The sequence below is a fragment of the Theropithecus gelada genome, chromosome 9 (genome assembly GCF_003255815.1).
Source record: "Theropithecus gelada isolate Dixy chromosome 9, Tgel_1.0, whole genome shotgun sequence".
Taxonomy (NCBI): Eukaryota; Metazoa; Chordata; class Mammalia; order Primates; family Cercopithecidae; genus Theropithecus; species Theropithecus gelada.
In genome coordinates this window covers 121,141,416-121,165,781 of record NC_037677.1, presented here as the reverse complement: position 1 = coordinate 121,165,781, position 24,366 = coordinate 121,141,416, and the positions used below count along the sequence as shown (strand labels likewise).

General features: G+C 55.2%; 1 protein-coding gene across 2 annotated transcripts in view; it reads left to right on the top strand.

Moving 5' to 3' along the window:
- The window catches only part of FAM53B (family with sequence similarity 53 member B), a 125,003-nt gene extending 100,637 nt beyond the window's left edge, over nucleotides 1–24,366 (top strand). For both annotated transcript variants that reach the window (XM_025395974.1, XM_025395975.1), the window contains exon 5: nucleotides 20,002–24,366. In XM_025395974.1, coding sequence (XP_025251759.1) covers nucleotides 20,002–20,364 — 363 coding nt within the window. In that variant the 3' untranslated portion in view covers nucleotides 20,365–24,366. The remainder of the gene's footprint in view (nucleotides 1–20,001) is intronic.

Below are 24,366 nucleotides of genomic sequence, written 5' to 3'. Positions count from 1 at the left end.
TGCTGAGGGCCCTGCCGAGCCGCCTGGGCTTCAATGGCCCCACAGCCCAGCCTCGCAGAAGAGGTTTTTCTAAAGCTGCAATTAATTTTTTTCCCTCAATCCACTGGAAGTTGCTTTCTTGCTTTCAGCTGGGTGAGTGGGATCCTTGATTCTGTGATTCTCCCTTAACCTGAGTGTTCCAACAATTGATGTTTCTCTCTAGAGACAGAGAGCTGGCTTTATTTCCTGTCGGCCATCGAGGAAGGGACTTTTTTGTTTGTGTTTTGTGTGTCCTTTTTGTGCTCTTTCTTTTCTTTCTTTAAGATCATCTCAAGCTAACAGTGAGAAAAAAGGCATATGTGAGCGATTCCGCCTCGACAGGTCTCACAATACCATCAGGAATGTCCGTTTTTCTTGCTTTCATGAAAACACTGTGAGGTCTCACTTAGAGGAGACAGTAGTGGAGATGAAGGAAGGAGGGGAGTGCACATAGTATGGAAAGGAAAAAGACAGTCTCGCCGGACCGCCAGAGAGCCGTGTGCTGTGACTTCAAGAGGTTTCTCCTAGACCAACCTCCACCCTGCAGGGACAGTTACGGGGACATTTCTTGGCTCCTATTTAATTTTACAATGAGAACAAATTCCAACTGTATAAGAAGAGAAGGCCACCCTTTCTGCCTGGAGTCACTGTCATAAAGCTTCTGTGATCGGCAGCTGCATGTGCCCATTTTTCTTGGGGATGCTCACAGGGATTTCAAGTTCCGTGTTCAGTCAGGGACATTGCTGCCGAAGGATGTTAACCAGTTTGGCTGCTGTGGCTGAGTGGTATGCCTGCAAGCCAGCCTGAGCACCCATCTGCCTGTTGGGCCACCGGGCAGGTTCTGCAGATGGGAGTCGTCAGGCTTGAGAAGGTGACATCTGGGCCGTCTGGGCTATGCCAGGCTGCCCTTCTGTTTTGGCAAAGTCACTGCCTTCATTGTCCCACCCTTGAAGCTGGCCTGCTCTTGTCACAACCACCGGAGAGGCGTTGGTGTGAGAATGAGACCCGCCACTGTGGACGTGTTCACATGCGTGGCGCTCTGGCTGTCCTCCTCTCTTTCCCTGGAGCCCATGCCTTTGTTAAGATCTCCAGGACCTGCTGGCATGGCAGATTGCCCTTAAAGCCTCTCAGCAGGGAGGGCTACTGTTCTCAAGGGTGGGAGACAGAAGTGGCCGCCCTGTGGCCACTGACTGCAGTTGTGGTGACTTCCAGTTAGGGCTCTGATGGCTTGTTCTTCCTCGAGGAACTCTCAGGTTCTCAGGGTGGGCGTGTGTGCACATGCATATGCACGCACGCCGTTGGTTCAGATGGATACCTGCTTTAGGCTTCCGGCTCTCCAGCTGGGTGACCTTAGCAGACTCCTCAGCCTCTCTAGGCCTGTGTTTCCTCAACTATAAAAGAGTATCACTGGCACAGGCCTCCTGGGGGTTCTGGAGGAACCAGCGAGTCACGGTGTGCCAAGTTCCTTTTGCAGTGCCCAGAACATAGTTAGGGTCTAGTTCATGGGACCTGTAAGTCTTAGTGCTTGCCATCTTAATAAGATGCACCTGTTGACACCTCGGACAGAGGGTCAAGAAGGCGCTCCTCTCTGGCTCCCAAGAAGGGGCCTCTTGCAGGCACAGGGGATCCAGTGTGTTGGTGGGGGGTGCTTTTCCCCTAGGCCATGGAGGTGGCTCCCTCGAGGATTTTAGAATCTTACCTCTGAGTTCTCTGAGTTCCCTGTGACTCTTGACTCCCCTTTTCTAGTGAACATGGGCCTCAGTGATGACACGTGGTGTCTGGCAGCTCCTTTTTGTGGTAGCCACTTGCCGATAGAAGGAGAGGCACCTTCCCAGTGGGTTCTGTGCTTTCTCTGAAGCACCAGATGTTGGTGCCAGGACAGAGTCGGCTCATCTCCCCACTTGGGCTGAGCCAGTGATGGGCTCAGTGATGGTCTTAGCCAGAGGCTGGGGCCCTGCCCTGAGGCTGGTCTTGGGGTAGTGTGATAGGCACCCGTCTTCTCACTGCTATACCACAGCTCACACTTCACATCTGCACTGGAAGGGTCACTGGGGGCTCAGAGTTAAACTGGCCCCAGCATTATTGGTCACTGTAGAAACTGCAACATCTTGAAGTGAATCCAGCATAGCGAGAGGTGTGTGTATGACCTGTGAGCATTTACCTTTAAGGGAAGGAACTGGATGAGAGCCAATCGGGGTCCCCCGGAGGCTGCCTGCTCTGGGCACTGTGCTGGTTTCTTGCCTGTTTTGTCTTACTGGTTTTGTCTTCTGGGTGCTTTCAGCCTCTCCCCCACACATCATTTGTCACCTAGGCGGGGTATGCTCCAGAGAAAAGTAAAATACCCACAGCCTTTGTCCCTTCCTCCCATCTGGCTGAGGGCTCTACCTAGTGTGAGGTCAGCGGGGCGTGCCCTCTGCGGCCTTTGCCGGGCTGTTGCCTCACTCTGCTCTGCCGCAGGGAGGCCTGTCTTTTTCCTCCTCTCATCCTGCGCTGGGGGCCGTATTGCATGGTGGTCAGCACTTGATCCCGGATTCGGACTGCTGGCGCTCAGATCCTCCCCACTCACTCCCCGTGTGGCCTCAGCAAGATTCCAAACCTCTGATGACAGTAGCGCCCCCTCCCAAGGTTGAGGTGAAGGTTTAGTGGGACGATCCCATGGAGCTCAGGGTAAATTCTTAGTAAACATTAGCTCTGCCATCATTCGGGGCTCTGCAGCTGCTAGGACACCAGAATGGACCTCCAGAAATGCCCTGCCTTTGTTCCCAGGACAAGACAAGATTCTAGGGGATGACAGACTGATGGGATTTATGGCATCTCCACCTTTGGGTTGGTTTTCTGCACAGGAAGAAACGTGGATTTAAGAATGATTTAGGGCGGCTCCAAGGCCTAATGTGCTCCAAGGCGGCACATTCTTCAGGGGCCATCTTGGTGCGCCCCCCTACTCCCCTTGTTATCCCAGCCCCTGCCTGCCATTTTCTGGGGTCAAGGCTTGGCTGCTCAGGAACATGATCCCTCCCCACCATGCAGAGCTGTGCAGGCTGAGGGTGCTGTCCAGAGAGGCGTGGAGGGCCCGAGGTTGTGCTGCTCCTCACACTCACAGACAAGCCCAGGGGGTGCACCCGAGAACGCACCTGTAGCAAGGTGCAGCCGTCAGGGCTCCCTGAATTTCCTTCTTTGCTGCTCCAGTTGGTGGGGTGGCTCTGCCCAAGGGCCGTCAGCCTTGTAGTTGGGAATTTTTCCCAAGCAGCAGGCAAGGATTGCTGGGGGTACCTAGGGGTAGAAAGTGATTTTCTGCCGTCCTGAATTCTGGTGTTTATGGTAGCAATGAGGTGAAGCGTGGTGGTTAAGGGTGGGTGCAGGCTTTGACAGACAGATCCGGATTTGAACCTGGCCCTGCCACTGCCCCTTGGTGGGAGTTTGCCCAAACCAACCTCTGTCTCTCCGGGTATAAACAGGAGGCTGGCAGAACCTGTTCCTCGTGCCTGGATGATGTGCTGATGGAGGTGAGAGGTCCCCCCATGCCCGCCCCAGGCATCTGTCTCCAGCACCTTCACTCAGACTGCAACTAGGCGCTGTGGGATGCGGGTGCTGTGTTTGTATATTCTGCCAAGCATTTAAACAGTAATGAACAAAAGGGGAAAATATAGAAAGCAGGGGGAGCCTATCAGGAAATTCATAGTTATGTTGAGGTGTGTCCCCGGGGAAGTAAAAAGAACAGAGACCCACCCCGGCCAACACTTCTGGAGCCTGAGTTGGGCTTCTGAGTGGGAGCGCCACCTGCCAGGCACCCTGGGCCTTGAGCTGGGCCTTCCCCGGATCCCTCCTGATCCAGCCTGCACAGCCGCCTGGAGGGGTCTGCCTCATGATGCCCACCATGACCTGCCCAAGGCCACTCAGCTAGACAGGGCAGATTCTCTATTTCTGTGTCTGTTTGGTGGCAAACAGCATGCCCTGCGCTGCGTGCCCACTGCTGAGGATGGGCCCTGTCGTCAGCCCTCTTGGGGATCTCCTGACACTTCCAGTGCCCTTTAAGGAAACATTTCCTGAGTGCCTGAACCTGGCACAGAATCCTGACTTCCTGCTGGGGTGGGTCTGGCCAGGTCTGGTAGAGAATACAGAACCCCACTCCCCATGGCCCACCCCTGAATCCCTGTGGTCCAGAAGCCCTGAACTAGGGTCTCCCTGTCAGGGCGTCACATTGGGTTAGAGCGATGGGACTTATATGGGCAAGAGGCTGAGCCACCCCAGGAAGGGTCCCTGGTGGGTAAGTCTGGGGTGAGTCTCCCCACATCTCCACCCAATAGCTAAGCAAGTGTTTGGTTTGCCTCCAGGTGGGAAAAGCCTTAGCAAATGTAGTCTTCCAGCAGGTCCTCTGGGGCTCAGGGAACGCCAGGGCCCCACACATTTTGTTCCCACTACTCACTTCTGGCACTGCAAGTGGGGGCAGAATGTGCCCAGGAATGTCCTGCCACACCCACCACCAGCGGGCATGTCCATGGCCAGCTGCCCTGCTGGACGTGCTGGGACGTGCTGGCCAAGTCTTGCTGGTCTGCCACTTGTCCTCGGCCCTGAAGGGCTCCAGTAGTCAGTGAGGGCCAGCATGGCCTCTCCCGTCCCCAGCATGCCTGGGATCTTTGCTTTCACGGACTGCTTGTGGGTGGGGTGAGGTGGTCAGAGGTTCTCCTTGTGCTGCATCTGCCTGGGGCTGCTCGTGGGCAACATGGGCCCCTCCCTCTGTCGCGGTGCAGCTGGCACCATCAGCTGCTGTTCAAACCCCTCTGAGCCTGGCGCTGCTCATGATCTCATTTCAACTCCAGGCGGCCCCTCTAGGGCAGTTTTATTTCCCTATTTTACAGATGGGAAAAGAGAAACTCAGATTGCGTAACGTGCCCAAGGAAACACCCGTCCTAGTGTTTTGTTTTGTTTTGTTTTGTTTTGTTTTGTTTTTGAGTGGAGTCTCGCTCTGTCGCCCAGGCTGGAGTGCAGTGACGCGATCTCAGCTCACTGCAAGCTCCGCCTCCGGGTTCTCGCCATTCTCTTGCCTCGGCATCCCGAGTAGCTGGGACTACAGGCACCCAGCTAATTTTTTTGTATTTTTAGTAGAGACGGGGTTGGTTTCACCGTGTTAGCCAGGATCGTCTCGATCTCTTGACCTCATGATCCGCCCGCCTTGACCCCACCCCAGTGCTGGGATTACAGGCGTGAGCCACCGCACCTGGCTAATTTTTTTGTATTTTTAGTAGAGATGGGGTTTCACCGTGTTAGCCAGGATGGTCTCGATCTCCTGACCTCGTGATCCGCCCAGCTCGGCCTCCCACAGGGCTGGGATTACAGGCTTGAGCCACCGCGCCTGGCCGCTCCTAGTGTTGAGAGGCAGGATCCCACCCCAAATGGATCATCATTTCACTGCTTCATTCAGCCACCTGGCCCTGCTTTTCCAGGCATCAGGGATGCAGCCCACAGAGGTACTCAGGCAGGAAGGGCCCACCAGCTCATGGTGTGGGAGGCTCCAGGATGGAGAGCGCAGTTCCCTCTGCCTGGACAGAGAGGCTCCACGGAGGCTTTAATGGGACTGGGGTGGCTGTTTCAGCTGGGCTGTGCGGAGGAAGAGTCTTTCAGGGAGAGAGAGGTTTAGGAAGGGGGTGATCTTGGCCTATGGAGGGCACTCCATGGGAGGGACTCTGTGTGTCCAGGAGAGCCTGAGTAGGCAGGGAGGGTGTGAGTGAGATGGGACTGGAGATACCAGGCCTTTAGCCCTGGAGTGAGGCATTTGCTTTTTATTCTGAGAGCTTGGGGAGGAAGGTGCTGGATCAGGTTTGAGACACGTTGGGCTGAGAGGACCGTGGGACATCAGCAGGGACATGCTCATTGGGTCTGGAGCTCGAGATGGGATCTGGCCTTAGGTGGCCATTAGGGCTGCTGTGGTCAGCAGTACAGGTCTGAGTTGGATTTGGTGCCCGGTCTCAAGTTGCATCGAAGCTAGTCTCAGTGCAGTGGCCTTGCAGGGTAGGGCAGGGACACCTGGGGCTCAAGCTGAAGACCCTCATTGTGCAGATGGGCCCAGAGCAAGCAAGACTTTCCCAGGGCATGGCCAGCACAAGGCGGCTGGAGCCAAAGTCAGGCACCCGGGTCCTGCCAGGTACGTCCTGGACCCACGCTGCCTCGTGGCACGTCTCATTGTCTCCTGCCACCTGCGGACCCTGTGAGGCCCAGCACCAGAAAGGGTGACCCAGCTCCTGGTCAGAATGGAGGACAGATGGAGGTCCCCAGAGATGCGTTTAGACCCCATTTCCAAGGGGGCCCTCTCGAGTGGGAGCAGGGAGCATTTTATCAGAAAGGGCCGCCTCTGGAGGGTCGTGGTGACTGCTTGCTTCTGGAGGTTTCTGTGCTGAGGCCTGTTTGGGCAGATAAATCCGTTGTGTTTCTGCAGCGCTTGCCTGCCTTCTCCTTGTGATTTCTGTTTCATTGTTGGGAGGAAAGAAGTCTCACTCCCAGCAAATCAAAAGGAAATCTAGCTGCATCTGACTCTGTGAACTCCACCTCTGCATCTCATCTGCTCAGTGGGTGTGAAAATACGGCCGGTGGAATCGGGGCTCCGGCCGGCTTCACAAGCATCAGAACTGCAGGCACCTGGCCCAGGCGTCCGTGTTCTGTGTGTGTCAGAATGCTCCTGATGCTCCTGTGGCTATTGAGGCTGCTCACAGACACGAGAGACCATTCCCCCCCATAACCATTGGTGACCAACAGGCAGCCTTCTCCTCTAACCTCCGCAGGATGGGGCCCAGCCCAGCAGCTGCCCCGAGTGGCCAACGTGGGCCTCTGTGGACAAGGCAGGTGCAGCTGAGGCTGCAGGTGCAAAACTGCCCCAGGGTGGGCGGGCAGGAGGCCACCTGAACCTCTGTAACAGCAAAACAGTGAGTGTTTTCCTGGGATCTCCCTCTTCCTATTGTTCTGTGAAAGCACCTACCAGCCATGTGAAAAGCCTCCTGGCTAACCACCCACATGCAGGTGTCTGGCACAGGGTGGCACACTGGCCGTTCAGGGGTCGGCCCCTCCTGATGTTTGCATGTCCCCCTTGTGTGAAACTCACATTTAATTTCATGATTATTAAGTGCAGGAACCTGGGGCTGGTAGAGTTCTTTTGTCCACAAATTTTGCAAAGTGCTGTTAAAAAAAAATGCATACGCTTTATTGCTACCAATAAAGAGAAAAGGAAAGAAAAGAACTTTGGTAGAGAAACACTGGGAAATTTTAATATGGAGATGGGGTGGGGATTCCCCTTTGGGAAATACAAGTGATCATGTGAATAGGATTTTGGCCTTTTCTAACTTAGTGTGTCCTTTGCTCTTAAGGTAAATAAACACACACAGAGATAGACATTGCATTTCATGTTTGGATAGTACCTTCATGTGTTCGAAAATTAAAACAACATGGAGTAAACTCTTGCCCCATCTCTCCCATCCCCCATGCCCTCAGACAGACTGCTAGTTTCTTGTGCTCATTTTTACAAATGCAAGCAAATAGGAATTTCAGTTGTTCTTATAACAAAGCAGATAACAGCATGCAATACATACCTTGCTGTACCTTGTTTTCTTGAACAGTAAACCCTGGAGGTGTTTTCATGCCCTTTTTTTGGCTGCGTGGTGTTCCACTGCTCGGATGTGCCCACTTTGCGGGGTCCCCTGCTGACTCTTCTGGGCTTCTTCAGCTGTGAGTTTCGAGTGCATGAGTCCCTTTAGACATGGGAGATCCGTCTTCTGCTGGGTTAATTCCCATCAGGATCGCTTGGTCACACGTCGGGTGCCTTTGGCCTCTTGGAGGATGTTGTCATGTTAACATTATAGGAGCCCTTCCTCCCTGCATCTCAGTTTCCCCACTGCCCAGAGGCTCGTCCAAAATTTGACATTTTCACAACCAGATAGGTAAAAAACAGTTTCTCTGTCATTTTGGTTTGCAGTTTTCTAATCAGTTGAACATCTTTTTGTATATGTAAAGGCTATTCTTGTGTCCTTTTCTGTGTTCTTTTCATTTGCCCTTTTAAAATAATTGTGTCGGTCAGGCGCGGTGGCTCATACCTGTAATCCCAGCACTTTGAGAGGCCGAGGCGGGCAGATCACAAGGTCAGGAGTTTGAGACCAGCCTGGCCAATGTGGTGAAACCCCGTCTCTACTGAAAATATAAAAAGTTAGCCGGGCGTGGTGGCGGGCGCCTGTAGTCCCAGCTACTCGGGAGGCTGAGGCAGGAGAAGCACTTGAACCCAAGAGGTGGAGGTTTCAGTGAGCCGAGATCATGCCACTGCATTCCAGCCTGGGCAACAGAGTGAGACTCCATCTCCAAAAACAATAAAAATACAAGATAATTGTATCTTTGGTCTTTTTCTTCTCAATTGTATATTAGGGAGATTAATTTTTGCCTGTGATATGAGTTACAAATACTTATTACTAATTTGTTCTTTGTTTTCTGACTTTGCTTTTGACATTCTTGAGCTTTACTGAGATATAATTCATATACCACACAGTTCACCCATTTAAGGTGTACAACTTAGTGGTCTTGAATATATTCAGAGAGTTCCACAGCCATCATCACAATCAATTTTAGAACATTTTTATCACCTCAAAAGAAAGTCCATACCCCTTAGCAGTCACTCTCCATCCCCTTCAGCCACCCCCACTCCCAGCCACAGGCAACCACAAAACTTCATTCTGTCTTGATGGGTGTATTAGTGCGTTCTTACGTTGCCATAAGGAAATACTTGAGACTGGGTAATTTTAAAGGAAAGAGGTTTAATTGACTCACAGTTCCTCATGGCTGGGGAGGCCTCAGGAAACTTACAATCATGGCAGAAGGGGAAGCAAACACATCCTTCTTCACATGGTGGCAGGAGAGAGAAGTGCTGAACAAAGCAGGGAAAGCCTCTTACAAAGTAAACCATCAGATCTCGTGAGAACTAACTCACTATCACGAGAATAGTATGAAGGTAACTGCCACCATGATTCAGTTGCCTTCCACTGCATCCCTCCTACGGCACGTGGGGATTATGGGAACTACAATTCAAGGTGAGATTTGGGTGGGGACACAGCCAAACCGAATCAGTGGGTTTCCCTATTCTGGACATTTCATATCAATGGATCCACACAATATGTGGCCTTTTGTGTCTGGCTTCTGTCACTTAGCATCACGCTTTCAAGGGTCTTCCACACCGTAGCATGTATCAGTATCTCCTTTCTTTTTATGGCCAAATAATATTCTGTTGTACGGCCAGACCACATTTTATGTATCCATTCACCAGTTGATAGACATTTGGGCTGTTTCTACTTTTTGGATATTATGAATAACGCTGTTGTAAATGTTTGTGTGCAAGTTTCTGCATAGACATGTTTTCATTTCTTAGACGTGGAATTGCTGGGTCTGATGGTAACTCTGTGTTGAACATTTTGAGAAGCTGCCAAACTGTTCTCCACAGTGACTGCACCATCTTACATTCCTACCAGTGCATTTGGCGTTTTTTGACATGTTAAAAAAAAAAATGTTTTTACCAAATTTATTACTTATTTGTTTTATGGCTCTGGATTTTGAGTTTTGGAAAGGCCTTTTTTTCTCTCAAGATGATAAAGGAAGTCTCCTGTTTTCTTCTAGTACTTTTATGGGTTATATTACACTCTTTGGTCTGTGTTGAGTTTATCTTGTATGTGGTGTGAATATGGAGCCAACCTTTTCTTTAATGTAGCTGCCCGTCTGTTTCAGTATTGTCTGTGGAGAATGCCATCTTTTCTTCTCTGCTTTGAGATTCTACCTTTATCATATACTAAACTGGGTCTGTTTCAGAACATTCTGTTTCATTGGTCTCTGTAGGTATACATGTACGTTCATACTAATATGCTGTTGTAGTTTTGGAGGCTTAGCAATGTGTTTGGCATATTATATGATACGGACTAGTCTAGGAGGGTTAGCTTCCCCACTGTTCTTTACAGAGTTTCCTGACTAATCTCACTTGTTTATTTTTTCATTAAAAACTTGAAAATTAGTTTGTCCTAAGACCATGGGGATTGGGAGTGCTGTTGATATTTTAGATTGGGATCATATTAGACTTATGAATTAATTTAGGGAGATTTTACACCTACTTGAGGTTGAATCTAACTTGACACAAGATTTATTTCTATTTGTTCAGTCTTATTTTTCTGTTCTTTAAAGTATTTTTTTGTTTTCTATCAGTTTTACCAGTTCTTACAAGTTCATTCCTAGGTATTTTATCTTTTGTGTTGCTGGCGTGTCTTCTTGCTCTTGAAAGCAGGTTTTTTTTTAGCAAGAGCAGTTGGATATAAGCAGAGCTCCCAGACCCCTTTGCTGTGGCTTCGCTGTGTCCAGAGAGAGTCACAGGCACAGTTGTGGGGTGGAGTGTGGGAAGGGGGGATCGCACTCTCCGTGGCCTCCTTGGTGGTCTCTATTTATCCCTCCAAACACTTCTGAGGCTTTGAGGCTCTTATTAGCCTCATGCACATGAGAAACTGAGGCACAGAAGTTTAATGATTTGCCAAGGTCCCTCAGGGCACACCCGAGCTGGGATATTCCAGCCCAGGCCTGTCCAGCCTGTACTACCCCACCGTCCTGCCGGTGGACCGCGTGCTTTCCTGAGCATAGCCCAGGAGTGATGAGGTCTGATTGCACGTCACACAGCTGTGCAGTCTGGGGCACATCCCTTCTCCTCGTTCAGCCTCTGTCTGCTCATCTGCAAGAGTGGCTAAACCGGTTGGTGATTTGCTCACTTCTCCAAGAAGGATCCCCTTTCCCCAGTGTGCCCTCCATGGAAGGCGATATCTGGAACAGAGCTGTGAGCTGCTGGGGTGGAGCCCAGAGGCCCCCGTACCCTGCAGTCCTGTCTTCAGCACCCCGACGTGGCCCCAGGCAGCTGAATGCGAACGAGTGCCCAGCAGCCCCTCTGAGAGCCTCAGACATACCTTCTGCATCACTAGTCCTGCTCAGAAGCCACCCCCGACACTGTGCGCCCTGCTGGTCAGCTCTGTTGAAGGTCTGTGGGCGCAGGCAGTGTGCTGGCCTCAGCCCCCGCCAGGACCCTGTGTGCTTTGGAAAGGTTCCTCGACTTTTGTTAGGCAAAGAATTCTCTTCACGCCAAGCTGCGAGCGAGGTGGTTTCACAAGTCCTGTCCTGAGTGTGTGCTGGCTGGAATGTACACCACAGAAACAAAATGTTTGTTTTCCAATTGTGAGAGCGCCGGGAGGCCCTTTGGCGTCAGCTCCCACACCTTCTGTGTTCGGGCAGGCCATCTGCCATCTGGGGCCTGGTGCAGAAACAACGTCGCCACCGTGTGGCCTGTGGGGTGCCCTCAGAGAGGCCACTGGGTTGGCCACCATTCAGAGGACACGCGTGGCTCTGGGCCTCCAAGGCCTGTTCTTACCCACAGCACCCTGGGGTGTAGGCCGCAGGACCCCAGGGCTGTGCAAACAGAGGCCTAGCCGGGAGGGCCAACCGGGGTGGACCCTTCCTTCCCACCTACCCTCTGCCCCCAGGCTGCACGACGCACCCACTGTGAACCAGGCCATGGCATGTGGGGTCAGGGTTCCCTGCACGCTTGGCAGGAAACGGGGTACACACAGGAGCTTGGGCCTGCTTCCGGATTGGCTGCTGCAGAGGTGGGTTTTGGTGGGAGAGAAGGTATCTGCCAGTGAAGAGGGAGATAGGGCGGGGCCGTCAGGATGGTGCTGACCCAGGGCTGGTGTAGAGGGTGTTTATGTGGCTGAAAGAGGTTTGCTGTAGAAGGAGCCAGAGCATGAGTGGAAACAGCAAGGGCGGAGGGGCCCAGGCAGCAGAGCCTGAGGAAGAGGGGACTTGGGGAAGGCCATTCGAGAGTGGTGGCCAGGCTCTGGCCTGCTTGGCGGGTTTAGCCCAATGAGCACCACTCCGGTGAACTTTACAACTCCCTAGACCAATGGAGTGACTTTCCAGGGCTCCGTTATGAGGAACCCTCTGTTGCTGGAGTCCACAGGGGACCTGCTGGAGCCCGCGCTTGCCTTCCTCGGGTCTGGCAGGGGAGATAGTAGGCTGGGCCTGCTGGCCCTAGGTCTGTCTGCAGAGGCCCGGGTTTTTAGGTGTCTGGGCTGGGGTTGGGCTGTCCCGAAGATTAATTCCTCCTTCCCCGATTCCTTCAGCCTCTGGAGGCCATAGGTCATTTTCCTTATAGTCCTCGTCCCCAGCTGGGCCCTAGGCCTCAAGTTACCAGAGGCAAGGCCACACTGCGTAAAGAATCCAGTGGGAGGGGTGCCCCCGATGCGCAGCATGGGGGCCCCAAGAGCGCCACCAGAGCAGGGACAGCAAGGCCCAGGGATGGCTGGGGGTGTGGAGACCATGGAGAGAGCCCCAAACTGGTGCCACCCTTCCCGAAGTGACTCAGGGTGGCCTGGACTGGCTGCCACACAGCACACCTGGCTCTGGCACCACCTGGGCCTCCCAGACCTGGAGGGGATGTCAGATTTGGGGCAAGATACCTTGTCCACAGAAAAGGGAAAATGGTGCCTGCCCTGTGGACCTGACCAACCCGAGTCAGTGCCTCCAAAGTCTGTCCCCTGAGGTACTGGCTCCTGCAACGGCGTGACCACAATCTGTCTGGCATGTGGCAGGCACTCAGTACACGTTTGTTGGCCTCTGCAGAAATGAGCTGAGGAAACTGTCACAGGAAGGCGGGCACTTCCCTAGTAACTGACCAGGGCCAGCCTTCCACCCCGTAGATATTTACCACCCCCACTGGGCCATTTGCTTCTAGAACCTGTGGTCTGGGAAGAGCCTTGAGTATCCATTGCCGAATCCGTGGAGCTCCAAGGACCCTGGAGGACCTTCCCGCTCCTGGCAACTTGATTTCCCTATTTTCAGGCCCTGGCAACCTGGCTTCCCCATCTGGGTTTTGCTGCCAGTGTTGCCCTGGTTCCTGAGGGCAGTCCAGACTCAGAAGGGCTGTCTCTTTTGGGGTCCAAAGGTGGTAAGCGTTTCACAAAAATGGGCTGGACATGATGCTGTCCCCCGCTTTTGTTTTTTTTTTTTTTTTTTTGGAGAGACAGGGTCTTGCTCTGTCGCCCAGGCTAGAGTGCAGTGGTGCAATCTCGGCTCACTGTGACCTCTGCCACCTGGGCTTAAGTGATCCTCCCACCTCAGCCTCCTGAGTAGCGGGGACCACAGGCATGCACCACTGTGTCAGGCTAATTTTAGTTTTTTTGGTAGAGATGGGGTTTTGCCATGTTGCCCAGGCTGATCTTGAACTCCTGGGCTCAAGCAATCCACCTGCCTTGGCCTCCCAAAGTTGTGGGATTACAGGTGTGACCCACCCCACCTGGCTGATGCTATCCCTTTTTAAGACTGGGCGCCAACACGATCCTGGGCGAGCAGCTGGCCTGGCCTACACAGGAGGTGGCTGTGAAGCAGCAGCAGACCAGATGCCCAGGGGGAAGGGCCCTGCAGAGCATGGGCAGTCAGCCCCTAGGGAAAGGTTGGCCACGCCCACGACCTTCGAGGCATCTCTAGCACCTGCCACCTCTGAGGAAAAGAAGCCGCCGCCACCTGACCCCTCTGGCCCCAGGGGCAGGGGCAGCAGCTTCCTGTGAGAAAGAGTACAGCCTTCATGCAAAATCCAGATTTACCAAAGATGGATTAAAGATGGGCCAGAAATATGCTTGTGCCTTTTTTTCTTTTCTGAAATAGTTTTTTAAAGAGCCCAGGAAACCACATGCCTTGCCGTCTTGGTTGTTTCTGTGCCAGCTTCCAGCACAAATGGGACTTAGAAAATTTCCAGGCTGTTGGCCATCCGTTCTCATAGCCTGGTGTTTTCTTGATACTTGGAGAATTCTGTTCTCATGCAAGCATGTTTGGGGAGGAAATGCGTCCGCTCAGCCGGAGCCGGGGCCCTTGCAGCTTTTAGCAGGGCAGCTGCCAGGCCAGGCTCTGCTCCTGACGTGTGAGCTGGGCTTGTTGATGGCCCTTTCTTAGAGGGACTTGAGGTAGCTCCATGAAGACCTCTAACACAGAGCGCCATAAAACTGGACTAAAAAGAGGGAGAGAGCAAGGGAAGGAGGAGACACAGCTGGGCCCGCCATGAGGAGCGGTGACACAGGAGGGAAGTGGTCATCATTGCCCAAAGAGAGGCGCTCGAGCACCTCCGGGAGACGGGCTTGGCGCAGGCTGGGGCCCAGAGGAAGCCTCGCGGGCACTACGCTTAAGACACCGACTAATCCAGGAGAGGCGTCCCCGGCACCCGCCGCTCCCCAGCACGTCTCAGGCGGACTGGGGCCAGGAACTGGACTCCCCACAGGGCCCCGTGGCCAGTCTCTGACCATGGCTTGACATTCCTGTTCTAGAAAGAACAGTAGTACTAAGAAGCAGGTGCATAACCTCTAACTACATTAACACCCAGGGTGCTTTGACCTGTGGCTTTAGATTGGGTCCCTAGAAGCAGGGCCTGAGCTGGAGATTCCTGTGCCAGTAACACCAAGAGGGATGCTCCCAGCAGGAACCTTCAGGGAGGCGAGGGAAGCCCCTGGACCAACAGAGGCCCAGCAAAGAGGTAGGCTCAGCTGAAGTCGCTTCTCAGCCTGGTGCTTCGGGAGCTGCGAAGTGTGACTAGCACGTGGGACTTGATCCTGCCCAAGGCGAGGGGCAGCTCCTGTCCCTGCACCTGTCAGTCATTGGCTGGAGGTGACCCTAAAGGGAAAGGGTAACCTCCTTCCTGTCCTAGGTCTCCCAGCCCAGAATAGTTCTGGAAGGGACAGCCATGAACTGTCAGAGCCAACACTCAGCAGTGGAGAGTGGGCACTGCCATGGGTTTGGGACTCCAGGCGGGACACCAGTAGCCTGGCTTTCCTCTTAGGATCCTTGCAGTGGCCCTTGCCTGGCCAGAGACAGCAGTTCTGCTTCCCAGGAGAGGAAACGGGAAGTGAGGCCACTTGGTCAGTGGAGGAACTCAGTGCCTCCAACTGCAGAATCTAGTTCCCCACTCTCCTCTCCGGAACCCTCCAGGTTCTGGGGAGAGCCAGGGCCCAGGGGATGAGAATGCCCCGGCCTCCTTTGGAGGAGACAACCAGGACAAAGGGGAGTGGTCACTGTCTGCTCCCAGACACATCACCTGACCAGTCAGCTTTGTCTTTGTCACCGGATGCCCACTCCTGCATGTGGGGGTGTAGTTCATGAGTTCTGGGGACTCCCAGGCCCCAGGCAGCAGTCCCTGGAGAAATCCTGGGGCTGTTTCCCCTCCACTCCCCAGACCTTGCCCTTCGCAGCCCAGAGTGGGTTCTCGGTCACTACTGATAAAACATGTGGTTTAGTTCCGCTCAGGAGATGTTTCTAGAGTCTCTACTACGTGTTCACCCTGCTGGCCCAGGAACAGCAGCACCTGGCAGAGGGAATGAACTTGTTGGGCTGAGGCTGGACAGAGTGAGTGGTGGTCTGCCTGGCAGCAGTACAGAGCTGATATGTTGAGTCAATGAGTTTGCTGAGGCGGAACTGGATTTCAGCTTGTACCTAGAAGGCAAGGATCAGGCCACCTTCGTCTGTATCCCCGTGCCCAGCCAGGGACCTCCCACTCAGGAGAAAGTATAGGAATAAATATCTGCACCGAAGAGCCCTGCAGAAGAAGGGTCATTGCTCCTAGCTGGGAAGCCCTGGGGAGGCCGGCTGGGGCGGGCTGAGCAGGAAACCCCGGCTGGGGCCGGTGGGAATGGCCAAGGAATGGCCAGGGCCTCTGTCGTGTCTAGAGCTGAGGTCTAGGGGGGTCTGATGGAAAAGGCAGGGCCTCCATCCCAAAGTTGCCTCTCTGGCAGGCTGCTGTGGTCTGCCTTTTGCAGACTCTAGGAGTAGGTCTTGATCCATGTCCCTGGCCACTAGCCTGAGGCCATGTGGACAGTTTCCACTGAGCTTTTTTACCTGGGCAGGCCTGTGCCAGAGTAGGTGGCCCAGCCCAGAGCTGGGGCTGGGTGTCAAGAGAGCAGAAGTCGGCGGGCTGGGGGACAGTTGGTCCTGGAGCAGCAGTTTCACCTTGGAATAATGTGTTCATACGGCACTTTGAACTTAGCCATTTTGCAGCTTTTTGCAGACATTTTTGAGGGCACGCAGGCCTCCAGGCTTCCAACTTGCCTATGCAGTGTTCTTCCATGGGGTAGCTGGAGCTGCTAGGAGATGCTCGGCGGGACCTTGCCCCCGGGGCGCGGAGGGCACAGGGCACAGACACCCTGGGTGTCTGCCTGGGGGTTGTTCACGAGGGGTGGGGCTCTGGGCAGAACACACACCGCCCCATTGTGGCAGTCACATTCCTTCCTGACAGGTGGGGCTCGCCACCAGCTGGGGCAAACAGTGGGTGGTTCTTGGCTTTCTCTCACTGTGGCTGAAATGGCTGTTTTGAGTCAACAGAGTTCTCAAGGTTTCGCTGGCTTTGTGGCCAAGGAGCTGCTATATTTGAAGATACTAGGGGCTGAGTGGCATTTTGGGGTTTGCTTGTGATGAGGTTCACCAGCCCTTCCTTGTAGACTCCCCCTGCATCACAGCAGAAAGGGCCCAATTGGTCCAGAGAGCCCTGAACACCCTGACTTGGCAGGCAGGCCGGCTGCCGCCCAGAGGTGGAAGAGTTGCCTGGCGCCGTGATGCCCATGCGGACGGAGTCTGCCTCCGTGTTGCCTGTCTAACCTTAGCCCCTTCCAGAGCACAGTGAGGCCAAAGCCACACGTCTGTGACGGGTCCAGCTAATGGGTCCCCAGCGCCCGCGCCTGGCTGTGGCTAACACATAACATGTCTTACTTTGTTTGGGCCGCTGTGACAAAGATGCCTTAGACTTGGGAACTTACAAACCACAGAAATGTATTTCTCTTACTTAGAAGCTGGGAAGTCCAAGATCCAGGTGCCAGCAGGCTTGGGGTCTTGTGAGGGCCTGCTCTTCATAGTTGGCACTTTCTCACGTCCTTACCTGGCGAGAGAGGCACCTGCACTCCCTCTGTTATGAGCCCTCATCTCATCTGTGAAGGCCCCTACATGACCTCATCACCTCCCAGAGGCCCCACCTCTTTATACTTTTGCACAGAGGCTTAGATTTCAACATAGGAATGGGCGGGGGGCGGGGGGGGGGGGGCACACATTTAGACCGTAGCACCACGATTAGTGCCCAGACCCACACAGTCATGGTGGCCATAAGTTAGACACCCCTGCCACTTGCACCTTATGCCAGAGGCGGTCAGTGGGAAGCTCCGAGCAGGACCGAGAAGGTGAGCACAGACAAGCGCTGTGCGGCTTCTGTCCGAGTGCGCAGGCTGCGCTCCTGCTCTGTTCATGTGAGAGGCCACAGAAAACACTCGCAGCAGACCGCGTCCCAGGCCCTTCACATGACAGCTCGCAGAAAACGCGAGCACGCGTTCGGGTGTCAAGCACACTGGTCTCAACAGATGTGGCTGACACCCAAGGCAGTCAGCCTCAGTACCCGTCACCCACCTAGAACCTGTTCACAGCACATCATCCAGGCTGCTGTGGCCTTGACTGGACGTGATTATTTATTCTTACATACCACGGCTTCTATACAGGCCAAGAAACAGACTGCTCAGGGTCGGGAGAGGGTGGGTCTGGCTCCCTGGGGACCTCAGGCTCTGATGCATCCTGGTCTCATCCTAGGCCTCCTCTGTCGGGGCAGCCTGGCTCAGCAGAGCCTGGGACACATGGCTGAGGTCACCCAGGGTGGGCCTTCTTGCCCCTGTTTTGTGCCCCCTACTCAGTTTTCCTTCTGTCCTGGCTCAGGTCTAGGCCAGTCAAGAGGGTGGCTGAGAAGCAGGAGGAGCCTCAGAGACCCTCCCCCTCGAAAGCACTGGGGCCTCCACCTTACAAGCGGCAGGTTTGCCTTGGGAGCTGCTGGTCCATCGCCCAGGCCTGGCCTGGGGCAGGCAAGGATCCTGGGTGCTGGTCCATTGTCCAGGCCTGGCCGGGGGCAGGTGAGGATCCTGGGTGCTGGTCCATCATCCAGGCCTGGCTGGGGACAGGCGAGGATCCTGGGTGCTTGGTCCATCGCCAAGGCCTGACCAGGGGCAGGCGAGGATCCTGGGGCTGTTGTGCAGGGGTTGCCGTCTCTAGCCCTCTGTTATGGTTGGGGGAGTGTGCTGTGTGCACACCACTGGGCTGTGTCAAATCCCACCATGGCCCAGAGGGTGGACCTGTGGCTCCGTGGGGGGCCAGCTGCAGGGACGGGGCTCCCTCAGCGGCCTGGGCCAGCATCTTCAGTCTAATGGGTGCCCCTGCCCCTCTCCTGAGTCCCCGTGCAGAGCTCCCTGCAGCACCTCAGCCTTCACCTTTCTCAGCTAATCAAAAGATGTCAAGAAAAGCAAACCCATCAGAATGGCTTCCTCCACGGAGTGTTCAGGAACAATGAGCGTGCCCATGGCAGGCACATACACTTTCCTCCAGAGAGAGCACCTTTGATTTCCCGTTCGCTGAGGCTGGTTCAACAGCTTGTTGGCTGTGACAGCCGGTGGTCACCTGTATTTCAAAGAGACACACAAACACTGCAGCCTTTGAAAGGATCAGGCCCTCGGGACAGGTCTGTGGTCTTGGCGTCGGCAGGCGTGCGGCGAGGGAGGCGGCGGGTGCTCCAAGCCCTGCTTTGCTCCCACAGTCCACCCGTCTGCCGGGAAAAGACCAAAGGCTGGAATTCCCCCCTGCCCTCTGTGTGCAGTTCTTCCCTCGCTCCCCTCTGGTATGTGACCTTGTTGCTGCAGTCCTGTTAGGGATATCCAGGACTGGGCCGGGAGTGCCCCTCACTGTCCCAGCCTCCGTCCTCTCTGTGGCTGGACCGTGGAGTGTGCATCATTCTGAGGAGAAGGCTGGATTTTGTGCTCTGTCCTGGGAGCAGGTGTTGAACTGCACACACTTGTGCACAGTATCAGCCCTGCCCCCATCGCTGGCAGCTGACGCCAAGCAGAACCGGCTTGCGTACCCTTGAAATCCATCCTGTTCAAGCTATACCTGCCACTGGAGAAGGCCCCAGGCTGCCTCCTGCCCCAGGCCAGGCCCCACACGGAGGGAGCACTTGGTGGGCGGAGAAGCTTTTGTGCAGCCTACTCTCTCTCTGGGGCCTCAAGGGGCCCAGCAAGGCAGGCAGGGAGCTGGTGAGCACTAGAACCTGGAGCTTGGCCTCTCCTCAGCAGCTCAGACCCCCCAGGCCCCAGCACCTGTGGAGGGCATGGGGCCACTCCTTTCTAGAGGCTCGGCGTCTCCAGGTGAGGCCGAGAACTCATGTTTCCCCAGCTCCCTGCATGACTCTATTACACACGAGGCTCAGGACTTCAGCTCGGCCCCTTCTAGCCTGTGTCTCCCACTCTGGTTGTGGAGAGTGCGGTAGAGTGGGCGTCGTGTCACCCTGTCTGGCAGTACAGCCTGGCGTTTCCTCCGAGTCAGATCTCTTCTCAAGGGGAGCATCGCGGTGCATCAGTTATGTTTGCATAGAGGTCCTGCCTGAAAAACATCATTGATTTCACCACCATTGTAGGGCGTTTGGGTTGCTGTCTTCTTTTCTGTTTAACAGTATGTTGCCGAAGTTTTACACACATCTTAGAATGTTTTCTTAACACAAAAATCCGAGTAGTGAAATTACCTGATCAAGGAATTGGATACATTTTTCCCAGGTTGCGCTTCAGAAAGGCTGTGGACAAAGTGTTAGGAGCATTTCTGTTTCACTGCAGCTCCCCAGAACTGGGCCTGCATCAAATTTGTGTGCTTTGCCGAGTTAGTAGGTGAAGAATGGAATTGAGCGTGTCTTTATGAGCACAGAGCGCTCATTGGCCGGAGGTGCATCTTCATGAGTGCGTTGCTCATGGCCCCTGTCCTTGCCTGGATGGGAGGAACCCGGGACTCGATTGGTCTTGCCACAGCCTGGTGGTCCAGTCGCTTTGTGGGGTGTGCAGTCCTGGGGCTCCGGGAGGGGAGTAACCCTTAGTAACCTGTGTGTCTGCCCCTCCACAGAACTGTCAGACCTTCAGCAGCCTCAGCTGCCTGAGCGCAGGGACAGAGGACTGCGGTCCCCAGAGCCCCTTCGCCCGCCACGTCAGCAACACCAGGGCCTGGACCGCCCTGCTCTCAGCCTCCGGCCCAGGGGGCAGGACCCCCGCTGGGACTCCGGTCCCTGAACCTCTTCCCTCTTCCTTCGACGACCACCTCGCCTGCCAGGAGGACCTGTCCTGTGAGGAGTCAGACGGCTGTGCCCTGGATGAGGATTGCGGCAGGAGAGCAGAGCCAGCCGCAGCCTGGCGGGACCGCGGGGTCCCCGGGAACAGCCTCTGCTCCCTGGATGGCGAGTTGGACATCGAGCAGATAGAGAAGAACTGAGGGGACGTGTGGGCCCAGGCAGGGCTGGGGTGTGCTGGCATCGACAGCCCTCCCTTTGGGCACTAGGTGGGCCCTGGAAGGGGAGCCCAACTCGTGGGCCTGATGAAAGTTTCCTGAGTGGGGTGTCGGGTCCCAGAGAGGGAGCCCACCCGCTGCCTTGGGGAGAGCCTGGCCTAGCCGCGTCACCAGTGGGTGTGTCAGCCTCTCACCGGCTCCCCGAGTGTGGCAGCCACCAGGTCCACAGAACTACTGCAGCCCAGAGGACAGCTTTGGAGTTTGCGTCTTTTCTGCCTCTTTCCCCCTGGGATGTTGGGCAGTCTCTGTTGTCCCCGGCAGAGCTGGGCACCGCTCTGTATCCCCCTGATGGGGGCTGTCAGGGAGGGCCTGGGGTGGGGGCCAGGGGCCATCTGCTGTGTCAGGGCCCTTCTTGGCCTCGCTCAGGTTCACTTTTGGAGAGCCGGTCCCGCAGCTTCTTTCACTCAGTTTTACTCCGTGCCTTCTCTCCCAGGTCTCCCTGCTTCAGGCTTGGGAAGGTTCGGGAGATGTTTCCTTCTGTAACACCAGAACCATTTGGCCTTAATTCCAGTGTGAGAGACAGAATCCCTGGGGTGCTAGACTGGCCCCCCAGAGGGTAAGCCCATGTCCGGAGTCTCGGGCCCAAGGAACAGTTTGGAGGGGTGCATGTTAGGGCCTTCCATGTTGGGCAGAAATTTGGTGGGTCTGTTTTCTGAACGGACTCTCTTGCCTCTCCTGCAGCATGGAGAGCCTGACCCCATCGCTCTGCCACCGCTGGGGCAGGGTTAGCAGATGGCAGCCCTTCTCTGTGGTTGACTGGTCACTGAGTGATAAGTGTGGTTGGTTCTGGTGAGTGTAGGGATGGCACGATACCAGGGCAGCCTCTTGAAAATGGCCTTGGGAGACAGGAGCTGGGGGCAGGTGGACAGCTGCAGGCCCTGTGCCCATTCAGGGGTGAAGGGCTTCCGCTGACCAATCTGCAGAGGCCCCTACAGGATTCCACGCACCTCCCATTTGTCCTTGAGGACTGCTGGCTGTAACCAGGGCACACCACCCACCTCAAGACAAACCCCCGCCCTTGTCAGCTTAGGGGGAGCCCAGTCCTGAGGGCTGCATCTCTGTCGTAGGCCCAGCCATGGGCACAAAGCTGGACTGATACTCCCCGCCCCTACCCCGCCCTGGCTTCTCACCCTGGGGCATCCAAGGAGCCTAGCCCCCTGAGGGTTTGCTGTCCTCTCCGGGTTTGTAGCTGCTCTCCCGCCACCTTGCAGATACCACCACATGGGCTCTGCTCTATGGGAATCTGGCTTTTAGTGAATTTGGCGTCTTCTGCAGACAATAGCAATTGGGCTGGCTTAGGAGTAAGTGGCTCATTTTCCCATAAGGCTAAAAATAACTGGTGTGCTCCCTCGCGTTAGCTGACATGCGTTAAAAGCACTTTTGTAGTCATTTTGCTTTTACTCGTCTTCCATGGACGAGTGAACGCCTTGCTTCTGCAGGTCGAGTCCAGATGCTTCTCGCCTTTCTCCTCAAGAAAGCTGCTTTTTGGGAAACCTTGTTTAAACCTTCTTTTTTTTTTCACTACATCAAAAGGATGGTGGTTCAAGTTCCCAATATGTGGGTGGCACTTCTTACAAATCAGCTATAAGAAGCTGGCAGAAAGCCCCCAGCTCCACGGCCCTGAGAGATGCTGTTGCCATCCCAGGGTGGGTGGCACATGGGGGTATGCCGGGCACTGGGCAGGTCCCAGAGCGGGGGAACCAGCTCGCCTCTGGTCGCTGTAGCTCCTGCCAGAGGCACATCTCCTTGTGATCCTGGACAGCCAAACCCAAGAGCTGGTGGCTCTGAGCAGAGACATCTTGGCCTGTCCCTGCCTGGGGGTCATGGAGACCATGTCTTCTTAGAGCAAATCCTTCTTAGAGGAGACCGGGGCAGTTGCTGGGTGAATGTGGAGAGCACATGGCCATGCCTCACTCCCAGAGTATCACCGGGCACGAGAGGTCCTGGCGTCACACAGCCGGTGTGGCCACCGAGGGCACACAGCCTCTAAAGCAGGCCTTCCTGTGGAAGGCAGAGGCAGTGAGGGAGGCGGGCGGTGCCAGCCGAGGCTAAGGCGTGCAGCAGCCCCCAGCTACCTTTGCTTAGGGTAGAGGTGGGAGGCACATGGTGACAGGTATGTGTCATGGGACTGGGGTGTGGGTGACCTGCCCTCAAACCCTGCCTGCCACCTCCCCACTCAGGCCTGGTGGCAGGGAGGGACAAGCTGTGGAGCTGGCCGAGTCACAGCCACCTCCCCACCTCCCTGCAAGGTGGTCCCATTGACCAGCAAGCCCAGCCTCCGGGCGCTTAGGCAGAAATGGCCCAGCCTCCTCAGACTCCACCTGCCTGTCCTGTGCCACTGCCGCCCCTAGCCCAGCTGCCTGTCCTGGGCCACCACTGCTCCTAGCCCGAGCCCACCACGCAGCAGTCGGGAGAAGATGGTGGCTGTCCCTTCTGCTTAGAGAAAGAAATGGCCTTCAGCTGGTTTCGTGTTTGTCTCTTGACTGGAGAGAGTAGACCCTGTCTATAAGGTGCCACCCCATCATCCAAGCCGCCACACAGCCCAGAGCGGCCTGTTCCTGCACTCCACCCTGCTGGCCCCAGGACTTCTGATCTCAGTCCTCTGGGAGGGAGGCTTGCCCAGGAGGTGCCCCCCACGTTGGTGTCCCCCCGGGCAGCAGGCAGACAGCTCACCCCCACCAGCATGAGGGCCCCAGCTGGGGGCAGCGGCAGGAGCCTCGCTTTTGTCACAGCCTTGCCCGCGAACCCTGCCTCTGAGGGGAGACCAAGGAAGGCCAGAGCCAGGAGCAAGCCGTGCCAGGCCATCTGCCTGCTCGTGGGCCCTGAAGAGCGGGCTAAGCCTACAGGAAAGCCGAGTGGGAGGAGGGGCTTAGCGCCACGTGCATCCCACTCATTTCAAAGCCACCAAACTGCCAGGGGCTGCCGTCCACCTGTGGGGCCTGGGAGCCGGGACCACAGCCTCGCCATTTTCGTTGCCACACCCTCTTGCCTTACTCACGGTGGAGGCCAGAGTTGCACGGACAGACGTGCATCTAGGCCCACGGGGAGCTTGTTCTGACCAGACGTACAGATTTTCATTCTCAGAAAGCCTTACTTTTCAACCAAATTTTTGTAGCCAGTTTTGTGAATTTGTACACTGAAAGAAAATTTAAATAAAGGGGAAGTCCACACTAAAAAGAAAACAAACCCCAACTTCCAAATGGGTCTCCTGGTGCAGGGGCGTGAGTGGCCACGCACTGGGTGTGCTGCCTGTCTGAGCAAGCTCCCCTAGCTGCGGGACCCCTGGGCCCCTGCTGCGGGCTCGGCCGTGGTGTCATGCCTGCTGCACCCCCGTTTCCACTGACGTGCCGTCTGTGACTATTGGGGGGTGGTCACTTGAATGATGGTCATTCCAGACGTCAGCCGGCAGGGATGCAGTAGGCTGGCCGCGCACCGGCATCAGGCACCCTGGCCCCACACTGGCAATGATGCCGCACCTTGCCATGTCCACGCTGTTGGTCAAACCCCTCTGTCATGCCTCTTTAAAGAGAAAAAAGAAAGGTTTTGTTTGTTTTGTTTTGTTTTTTAATGGCAGAACGAAGTGGAGATCTTGTAGCCTAGATAGGATAGTCTGACCTAGCGTAGTCTTTTTGGCAAATGATTTGTGTTTTCAGTGCGTGGGGAAGCTGTCCTGGGGGCTTGGGTGACAGATAGCACATAGGCTGTTTCTGGGGTTGCAGGACCTTCCCTGGGCTGGATGTTGTGGGTGTTGCAGAGCTTCAGGAAGTGTGGCGACCAGAAAGCGTAGACCCGGGGCCCAGGGCCTGCCTGCCCCTGCAGCCTGGCCTCCCCGCACAGGCCGTGGCTTGCGCTCCAGCCGCTCTAGTCTCTCAGGAATTTGCTTGTTACTTTTACTGTGTAAATAAAGCTTCCTGGTTCAATACCCAA